This window comes from Nilaparvata lugens, chromosome 2 (genome assembly GCF_014356525.2).
Source record: "Nilaparvata lugens isolate BPH chromosome 2, ASM1435652v1, whole genome shotgun sequence".
In the NCBI taxonomy this organism is placed as follows: domain Eukaryota; kingdom Metazoa; phylum Arthropoda; class Insecta; order Hemiptera; family Delphacidae; genus Nilaparvata; species Nilaparvata lugens.
The window spans coordinates 97,957,630-97,968,779 of record NC_052505.1 but is presented as its reverse complement, the minus strand read 5'-3'; the positions used below and the strand labels follow the sequence as shown (position 1 = coordinate 97,968,779).

At 33.9% G+C, this 11,150-nt stretch overlaps 1 protein-coding gene across 1 annotated transcript in view; it reads right to left on the bottom strand.

The window, feature by feature from the left end:
- Positions 1-295: 295 nt before the first annotated feature.
- Positions 296-11,150, bottom strand: part of LOC120349740 — a 34,669-nt gene continuing 23,814 nt past the window's right edge. The window contains exons 4-5 of the mRNA XM_039420301.1: positions 1,417-1,769; positions 296-739 (exon numbers count right to left, since the gene is read on the bottom strand). Coding sequence (XP_039276235.1) covers positions 1,660-1,769 — 110 coding nt within the window. The 3' untranslated portion in view covers positions 296-739; positions 1,417-1,659. The remainder of the gene's footprint in view (positions 740-1,416; positions 1,770-11,150) is intronic.

The following is an 11,150-nucleotide window of genomic DNA, read 5'->3' as shown; positions in this document are numbered from 1 at the left end:
ACCGATTCACAATTTACCAGGTAAAAAATTCCGCGTTCCATGGGAAGAGTTTTGACAGATTCTGTACCAGAAACCAGTTCCCAGTTCCAAAATCCTGCCCCACAGTCGAAGCGTGGTAATTGTCCGACCGGTACAGTTCCAACTATCTGAGCTCTCATTGGTCGATTATTGTATGTCTGCTTGCTTCTCTGCGCTGCGCTGCTAGTTGTTTACCATAGCATAGCCATAGAATACATAACCTACAATATGATGTTTGATAACCATTCATAAAATGAATTTTTCTCTATAGAAAATTTGAGAGTAATGGAATAAAAGGAATGCACACTTTTCTAGACGGTAAGTTTGTAGAACAGCCTTCCTTCATTCACGCAGCAAGTAAACGACACATTTTAGTGTAAATCAACTTCTTAATAAGTGCGCGCCAAAAGCTTGAACCAACGATTTTGAAATGGCGTTCCATGGGAACATTTTGCACGTGATGGAACAATTTACGATTGGAACTGGAACAATTTACTGTACACAGAACGTATACATTGTTCTTAGAGTTATTGAGATTGTTCTAAGAGTTGTTGAGATTGTTCTTAGAGTTGACATTGTTCTTAATTTTGTTAGTTGAAATCGAGAGATCAGAATATATTCAGAGGACTGTTGATTTCCCTTTTTTCCCATGGAGGCTTGAATCGATTGTATTCTTCCAAATATTCTCTTGGAAGGAGTAGGTTTTGTTCTCAACTGAAGCCTGAAACAATGCAAATACGTATTCAAAGTACAAATTGAGGTTGTGAATAAATAAAGAAAATTCGAAGGATAAATGCGACTGAATTATAAATTTACAATATACAATATACTATGTATATACTATACCTTTTATGTGGAGAATTTGATAAAATTGAATGATTTCCTTTGAAAGACAGGAACATGGATTCATATTTCAAAGTTCAAATTCAATGGTGTGCGCTTAGAATATTTAAGTTTGTTTTTTGGTCATGCAAAATTATCACTTTAACATGATTTTTTATGTGAATATTTCCTATTCTAGTGATAATAATGTAAAATATTTCTTCTATGTTTGGTTTTGAAGCATCTAAATTCAAAAATCTACGTTGTGAAAATAATATTAAGGACTGAAAATTTTGTGGAGTGAACAAACACAAGACTTGACCTTTCCGACTACGTGTAACTTATCTAAATTTGGAAGATGAATAGCACAAGGTTACATTATTTTTTCTCTCCCTATCATTTTGTCGATGTACTTATTGTATCAATAAATCAATCAATCTATCTATGATCAATAAAGTTAATCCATGACGAAGTTCAACGCTATTAGTGTAGTTCTGTAGGTCTAGTAGACTAGTAGACTAGACTCAATGGAAAATCACAATGTTGACATAGTTGCCATTTTTCCATCACACTCACCTGCATTGAGACCGGCAACGTTGCAACCCCTCATAGTACCGCATGTCTCCAATCTCTCAATTCACTCTCTCTTCTCTCCAATCTCTCAATTTACTCTCTGCTATCTCCAATCTCTTAATTTACTCTGTGCTCCCTCTCTAATCTCTCAATTTAATTTTTGCTCTTTCCAATCTCTCATTTACTCTCTGCTCTCAATTGGCTCTCATCCATTGGCGTGAATGAGAGCGCTGTTTTATTAAGCCACTACCTGAAGAGAGAGAGAGTGAGACACAGAAGACTGTAGAGCGACAGAGAGGGTGACAGTGATGGTGCTGCGCTCTCTTGGCGTTGGATGGCAGCTGTATTGTCTCCACCTGCAACAGATAGATTAAAAGTAAAGAAGTCTTAAATAAATATAAAATGTTTCAATGATCATAGATATTTCCAGAATACATGGACCTTGTCAGACAATGAATAAGATGTAACAGATGGATAAAAATAGAGAAAAGTTTGAATGAATTATGAAAATAAATAGCATATTATTCATTTGTCATAAATATCTCCAAAAAACATTGACATAATCGGGAAAATGAAAGCATCCATTGTGTTGTACATAATTTCAAAGGCCTTTTCAAAACAAGAAAAATAACATAAACTAAAATGTTCTATTATACTTGTATCTAAAATGGCGGCTGATTGAAGTTTTTGTTTTCAAAGAAATTAGGGGTTGTAACTGAATTTTTTAAATGTAAACACCCATTGTGTGACACATCATTTAAGAGACCTTTTCAAAACGAGAAAGATGACATCAATAAAAACATTCTATGATAATTTTATTCAAAAATGGCGGCTGATTGAACAATTATTTCTTTAAAAACTAAAATTTCAATCAGCTGCAATTTTGGTTAAAAGTATCATAGAACACATTTCTATTGATATCATCTTCCTTATTTCAAAAAGGCCATTAAAATGATGTATCACACAATGGGTGTGTACATTTGAAATATTCGAGTTACAACCCTAAGTCACCCCCTTATGAGAGGTTGGAATTCAGTTGTACGTTAAAAGGTAGCATATTTGACCAATAACTCATCCTGAAAGTTACAGTATTATACCTACAACAGTCTCCAATTCATTGAAGGGTTCCCATACATATGACTCACTCTGTACAATAATCAATATACTATAATTTACCCTGTAACCTCAATCCATGCTACCACCAATAGAGAAATCTATTATGAGAATCTTTTATTTAATCATTGGGAATTATATATTCTTTGCGACTAAAATAAGAAAAATCTGGTGTGGCACACTCACACAACTTTCCTTGCCGTTATGAAAATTGTTCACCTGACGCTAGTGTTCCCGCGCATCTCAAGTCTACTATTCAAAGATTTGAGCCAGCTGGTGACAGGGCAATAACGCTGGAGACACACGAGGTCTGCTTATCTTCATAGGTGAATTCATTTAATAGAATCAACGTTTGCAAACAGTTTGCAATTGGATAATCACATTTTCTCGAATTTCGAGCTTATTTTTAATTTTAGGTGAAAATGTTGTTGAACATTAATTGTAGAGATACTCATGCTCAATCTTTTCCACTCGAAATTTTTTGTTTAAATTAAATCTGAAGCCTGATAATTGAGAATCTAAAATCAAACTTTCCACAGATGGGGCGGAGTTCCTGAAATTTTTACAGATATAGGACTTATTGCAGTTGAGAGAGCTTATCAATGACTATTCCAGGTATAAATTTGATCAAAATCGTTGAAGCCGTTTTCGAGAAAATCGCGAAATACCCTGTTTTTGACAACATTTTCGCCATTTTTGCCGCCATCTTGAATCGTATTTGATCGAAATTGTTAGGGTCGGATCTTTATATGTATGGACCTTACGTTCCAAATTTCAAGTCATTCAGTTGATTGGGAGATGAGATATCGTGCACATACACTCATACACCACACACACACACACACACACCACACACACACCACAAACACACACACACAAACACACACACACACACACACACACACACACACCACAACACACACACACACACACACACACCACACACACACACACACACACACCACACACACACACAACACACACACACACACACACACACAAACACACACAAGCACACACACACACACACACACACACCACACACACACACATACAGACCAATACCAAAAACCACTTTTTTGGACTCATGGGACCTTGAACGTATAGAAATTTAGAAATTAGGGTACCTTAATTTTTTCGGAAAGCAATACTTTCCTTACCTATGGTAATAGGGCAAGGAAAGTAATAAACAGTTAATATTACATCATATATACAGGTGTCAGCTATAGTAACAAGTGACAAGGCAAAGTATCAGCAACGCTATTCTACTTTCCTCCATTATAACGTGGACCTCACTCCAGTAAAATTATAATACGACAATAATAGAAAGTCCATTATTTATCAAAATCGGAATTCGAGTGACCAAATAAATGTTAATGATTATTGAGATCCATCAAGATACAAGCTTTGAACAGTAAATGCAAACATCGAGACCATCTGCTCCACTTGTTCCAGTCTAAATTACATCACGAATTCACCTGATCACACAATAGTTTCAGTTCAGATTCAAGAGTTTGCATTTTGCAGCTTTCAACGATGATTGCGAATTCGAGATGATGATTGTACCTCCTCTCAATAGCTTTATATGCACTTTCAATCAATCTTCCACTCAGTTATTCTGTTTATTTAATCTGGGTCTTAATCATTTGATGGACGAGTCCAAATCAAATTGAATATCTCGTCAACTCAATTCTCTTGTATCTTCTTCTTATTTGTTCCAAGTGATTGGTGGAGAAATGAGACAAAATTCTATAAAGTGAAGAATACATAACCTATTTTATGGACTATTTCAATGAATCAAAATTCGGGGGATGAAGAGTTTTGGACTGTGTCTGTTGATCCTCCACCAAATTATTTTATCACTATTAAATTTTATAAAACTTTAAAGTGAAAAAGCACTTAAAATAAGTTAAATAGTTTTATAAAATTTAATAGTGGAAACAAGATGGATAACCAACAACAAATTATTATACATAATAATCTTGTATTATTGAATCAATAAAAGAATAAAATATTATTTGTTTTCTCTTATAGTAGAAGTAGAAGATGGCAAAACAGCGTTGCCGGTTCTCTACCTTGCCACTGCCTGAGATAGCTCTGATACCGGTTCATTGGATCAACCGTTTATTTTTGTTAAGAATAATGAATTAAATTTCATTCGAAGATAAATATTATATTCTTCGATAATCACATGATAAATTTTCATCATCCAAATCAAATGAATATTTATAAATTATTATTATATTTCTAACTTTTTTATAAACGTTCGGGGCTAGAAAAGGATAGCGCTATCTGCTTTCGCGAATGATAGACAAGGTTGATCGAATACTGCCATTACAAAGTGGACCTCAAAATAGAGCACAAAGCTCAATTAATAGTGAGGTCCATGTTATAATGGCAGTGGAGAAAGATAGGAGAACAACGTTGCCGATCTTCTGTCTTGTCAATGCCTTCTATGGACGGTAGCTGATACAGGTTTATTGATGTAATATGAATGGTTCATTCTCGTTTGAAAATAATCAATTATATTTTATTCAACAAAAGATCATATTTTTCAATAATTTCATAATGAATTTTCTCAATTAGGATCAATTATTTTGTTGATTAATTATCAATTCTACATTGTTAAAAGACAATCTGGCAACAGAGCATAGCAGTGTAGAAAGATAAGAAAACAACGTTGCCGATCCTCTGTCTTGTCAGTGCCTTCTATGGAGGGTAACTGATACCGGTTTATTGATGTAATATTAACGGTTCATTCTTATTTTAAATAATCAATTATTATTAAGCAAGAAATTGTATTTTTTAATGATTTTATAATAATTTTTCATAATTAAGATAAATATTTTGTTAATTAATTATTAATTTTACATTGTTGAAAGACGATCTGGCAACAGAGCAAAGAGATAAAGAGATAGCACTATCCGCTTTGTTGAATATAGACAAGGATAGCAATACCATCGCTAATCAAACACTGCCATTATAACGTGGACCTCACTATAGAATAAAATAATCGTATAAGTTTTCTCTGATCGCTCTCATGCAGTCAATTGAAGGCACCAGAATAAAAATCAGATATTAAACACTTGATGCCGGTCACACAGAAGCCGGTTAAATTTTAATCGTGATTAATTCCACGAGAACCAATTAGAGAAGCCTTCCCTGATTGGTGCTCGTGAAATTGATCACGATTGAAATTTCACCTTCTTTACGAAAAAGCTTCCACTGATTGGTTCTTGTAAAATTAATCACGATTAAAATTTAACCGGCTGTTGTGCATCCGGGTCTTAGTCTAAAAGTGGAGATTAATCTGTTTTAGAATAATGAAGAAATTCTGCATTGCTTAGGATGAAAACAAGACAAATTTAGTGCTTCTCTTGCTCACTGAAGTGCTCTGAATTTATATTGTTTTCATTCGGGTCATATCTAGTTTTCCAATTCGATAGTTTTCAATTCTATCAGATGTAATTTAACTGTGAAATAATGACGTTTTCCGATCTGGTAATCCCTATTATTTCCCAGGTACTGATGTATCATCAGTCTGTTTTTCCAACGGAGGAAAAATAATATTTTTCGCAGCTCATCCCCATCCATTGTAATTAACAGTCGAGGTAGAAGATTCCACGTGAGTTGAAACAATACCTTGGCATTGTTTTCTGAGCTGCTCTATGATTAAATCCAGATGGAGTTTTTCTCGCGATTTATAGGGATGGTGAGACGTGTTACGAAAACTGTTCATTCATTTTTCAATACATAAGAGAGATGAAGAGAGACTTATGGAAAGTGAAACGAGAGGCGTGGAAAGAGAGGAAGAGAGTGATAGAGAGTGAGAGTATGTGAGAGGGAGGAATGGTGGGATTTAATGATTGATTGAGTACTTTATTTATGTAGATTACAATATATACTGGCTTATACATTCATATACAATAGCTTACATACAGCAAAATTATGGATGAATTTACAAATATAAATATTAAAAAATAATTATTGTGCTGTATTATATGAGAAAAAACAATTGTAATAGCTATAGATAAAATAGATTATTGTTATGCATCCACATAAATTGGCGGAGCTTTGGACATATCAATGTCCATTCTTTGGAAAGAATATTTGAAGTATTCTTCCCACTAACTCTCTACCAAAAGGGAGAGAGAGAGCGAGTGAGGGAGAGTGGAAGAGTGAGACAAGTGAGACAGTGAGATTGATTGATTGAGTACTTTATTTATGTAGATTACAATATATACTGGCTTATACACTTATATACAATAGCTTACAATACAGCAAAATTATAGATGAATTTACATAATATAGACTAAGAAAATAATTATTGAACTGTATATGATATGAAAAAGCTTTGTAATATAATAACTATAGATAATTATATTGTTTGCATCTACATAAATTGGCGGAGCTTTGGACATATCAATGTCCATTCTTCGGAAAGAAGATATAAAAATATCCTTCCCACTAACTCTCTACCAAAGGAGAGAGATGAGAGGGAATAGGATAAAAAGCGGGTTGTGAAGGAGGGGGACGAAGGAGAACAAGAAGAAGAGGAAAAAGGGAAAGAGAAGAAAAAGGAGAATAAGAGAAAAAAAGAGGGGAAAGAAGAAGAGGGGTCGATTCGCATAAAAAGGACAAGGAAAAGGAGACAAAAGGAAAAAACAATACGAGAAATATACAGGTAGGAGAAAGTGAACGAGTAGAAAAAATACAGTGAAAACGATAAAGTGAAGAAGACATTGATATAACGAATGTAGCTGCAAAGGGAGGCATCTTTTTCGCATATCTGACTAATAAATATGTGGAAGGGTCGGTCGTATTGCTAGGGCCGGATATGAAAAATGGTTGAAGAGGATGTGGCAGAAAAAATTGTGGCTACGAGAACCTCCGACTTTCCCGAGTTTTCCACTCATGCTTCTCCTCTGTAAACCGCTTTCCATAGGAAAATACACTTTTCCAGCTTCTATAGTGAGTCCGAGTTATAATGGCAGTGTTTAATTAGCAATGGTATTGCTATCCTTGTCTTTCATTCAACAAAGCGGACAGCGCTATCTCTTTCTCGCTTTGCTCTGTTGCCAGATCGTGTTTCATCAATGTACAATTAACAAAATATTTCATCTTAGTTATGAAAATTCACTATGATAAAAATAATTCCTTAAGTAATAAAATATAATTGATTATTTAAACAAGGATGAACCGTTAATATCACATCAATAAACCTATATCAGCTACCGTCTATAGAAGACATTGACAGGACAGAGGATCGGCAACGTTGTTGTGCTATCTTTCTTAACTGTCATTATAAGGTGGTCCTCACTATAGTATTAAGATGCATCTCCATCCATAACAAATTGTGTATTCTAATTCATGTTCATTCCCAATGAGCACGTTACGTATTTTGTTTTCATTTTTTATTCAGTTTTGTGGGGTAAAAAGTTTTTAGGTAAGCTTTTGCTTTTAGTGAAGTTTGTAGGCTTGAGGTAAAATGAGTTTCCGGGTGAACTACCACAGTTCTCCTTGTTTTTCGAGGTTTTCATTTGTTGTTGCCTCCTAAATACTCTCATGAGATATGAATAATATGTTTCACCTTGATGAAAACATATTGTTAGAATTCTCCACTTTGTAGATCCCATATTTTGTGCACCTAAATCACATTTATTTACCACTTTTTTACTTTCCATGCCCTACTACCATAGGTAAGGAAAGTATTGCTTTCCGAAAAAAATTAAGGTACCACAATATCAAGTTTTCTATACGTTTCATGGTCCCCTCAGTCCAAAAACATGATATTTGGGTGTTGGTCTGTGTATGTGTGTATGATGTGTGTGTGTGTGTGTGTGTGTGTGTGTGTGTGTGTGTGTGTGTGTGTATGTGTGTATGTGTGTGTTGTGTAGTGTGTACCTGTGTATGTGTAAGTGTGTATGTCTGTGAACACGATAACTCCATTCCTAATTATAACCGATTGACTTGAAATTCTAAACTTAAGGTCCTTATACCATAAGGATCCGACAATAATAAATTCAATAAAATTCTATTCAAGATGGCGGAAAAAAAAAAGGCGGATAATTACTAAAAAACCATGTTTTTCTCAAAAACGGCTCTAACGATTTTCTTCAAATTCATACCATGGATAGCTATTTATAAGCCCTATCAACTGACATGAGTCTCAATTCTGGGAAAATTGCAGGAGCTCCGTAATATTCTTGAGAAAAATGGCGGATAATTACTAAAAAACCATGTTTTTCACAATTCTCTTAAAAATGACTTGACCGATTTTTTTCAAATTCATACTCTGTATAGTAATTTATCAGCTCTATCAAATGGCATGAGTCTCCTTCCTGAGAAACTAATGGGGGCCCACCTCATCCTTGAGAAATGGCTTTGTAACCTCCTTCTCGTGCATGAGGTAGGTAGGTAGAGCAGTTTTTATAAAAAGAACACATAACTTATTAGAAATATTTCATCTGTAGAACAGCTGTTTTGACTAATTTAAAAAAATAATCGAATTTCACAATTTATACAAAGGGAAAAGTACTCTGAAAACAATTATATATACACATATACAGTAGTCTGATTGTAGTTTCAAATATGTTGCCGCCAATCGTTATTATGTTATTCCCCTAAATTATTCTCGCTTGAGAATGAGGCTTACAGTTCAATGAGCAAGAAAGTTGTGAGAGTGTACCACAACAGATTTTTTATAATATCAAAGAGAGAATATAGCATAAGTTCCAAGGTCGTTCATGTTCCAATTTTCGATCCGATTTTTTGTTAATTCAAGCCAATAATCGTTGACTTTTGTCTTTTATAACTGTGTTGTTGGGAATATAAGAGTGTAAGAACGGCGAAGTATTCGAGACTACCAGCATCACATAGCTTCACGAACAAGAACTACTAGGACTATCGGCTTCAGTTAACAGTGGAAATTGAAGCATGAACGTTCTGTAACATCTCACCATCAATGATACAGTTTCACCACACAATGAACAACTGGGACTATCGGCTTGGTTAACAGTGGCTTGCTTATGTTAGTTTTGAACATAAACTCCCAAAAAAATAGAATATATTTTTATGCTCTCTTTCCTCTTTGATGAGAGTCAACCTTGAATTATCAAATTGATAAATTGTATGGGCTGTAATATCTCTTACAGGAAAGGAGGAGATACAGTCAAAAAATGCATTCCAAAATGAAAATGAAATGAAATGAAATGAAATTGCTTTATTGTCTCTTCAAAATAGATACATACTTTACATACACTATATTATTGTCGACAATAAAGTTTAATAAAAACCTGCAAAGGAGATCCTGAGTGCAGGTGTGAATCAATTGTAATTACACGATACAAAATAAAATCACAATAGTAATAAAGAAAAGAAAGAATACACAACAAAAACAAAATATTAAATCATATCCTCAACATCCTAAAATTTGAACATACACGAATGTATCTCAACTCTTATTCATTAGATTAATTTAAGTAGATGTTCTGTCAATTCATTCCTGTATAGTTCTATTTAATTCCCATTATATTCCTGTTAACAAATCTAGTGGTATTTGATTGATTAAATAATTGCAATAGTATTGAAGTTGATGTCTGCATATAGTAAGCTTTATGAGATGTATGTTAAATGTATTTGTACTGTTTTGCCCGTATGTTATGGGAGTTGTATGAATTTTAAAATGATTTCTATGTTTGTTTAGGCCTATGTAACGAGTTACTCTTTTAATGTAGGTCTGTCTCAGAGTCGGGACATTCAGTTCGATGAAAATTTCTCTAGTTGAATAAAGTCGTGGTCTTCCATCATGTGTTTTTTGCAAATAAAACATTTTTTAAATGTGTGTCAAAGGCGGCGCCCCAGACCTCTATTACATATTGAAATATGAGTGGGCGTATGCATAATATACTTTCCTAATTATATCCAAATTTTTTATTTTTTGTATTTTGTAGAAGATGTGTATCACGTACTTTAGTTTTGAACATAAATATTCTATGTGTTTGTTTTACTTGAGGTGTTGGTCTACTAATATTCCTAGGTATTCATAGTTTGCACTCTTTCCAGTGATTTTATCTCTTGCTCTTCATTCATAGTATTGGTTTTATTGGTATTCATTCTTAAATCCAGAGATATTGGTGGTTGCCCGGTTATGTTGGGTGAGAAAGTGATATATTTGGTTAGATATGCGATATACAATAGATATGCGATACCATACATATGAGCTAAAAAGTGATGCCAGCCAGATCAAGCTAGGTTTTCCTTTATGCGTAGATGCCGTCGTCGACTATGACAGGGAGAGAATCTCAGATTGGTTGAATTTCAATTTGTCTACATAACCTAAAAGATTATGTTCAACTATGTTTTAATGGGGCGGGTTGAGCTTATAATTTTTCATTCTTAAAAATGGCAATATGTTGATATTATTAGAAATGTTCAATTCTTCAATAATAAAAACAAATAATGAAAAGTTATTTGATCAACTGATTTAGCACACTTGAAATTTGGACAATATGAATGTCAACAATGCTTGTTGTCATCGACAGCGGAAATTTACGCACAAACGAAAATGCACCTGTAAACAGCTGTTTTGACTAATTCAAAAAATAATCGAATTTCACATTTAT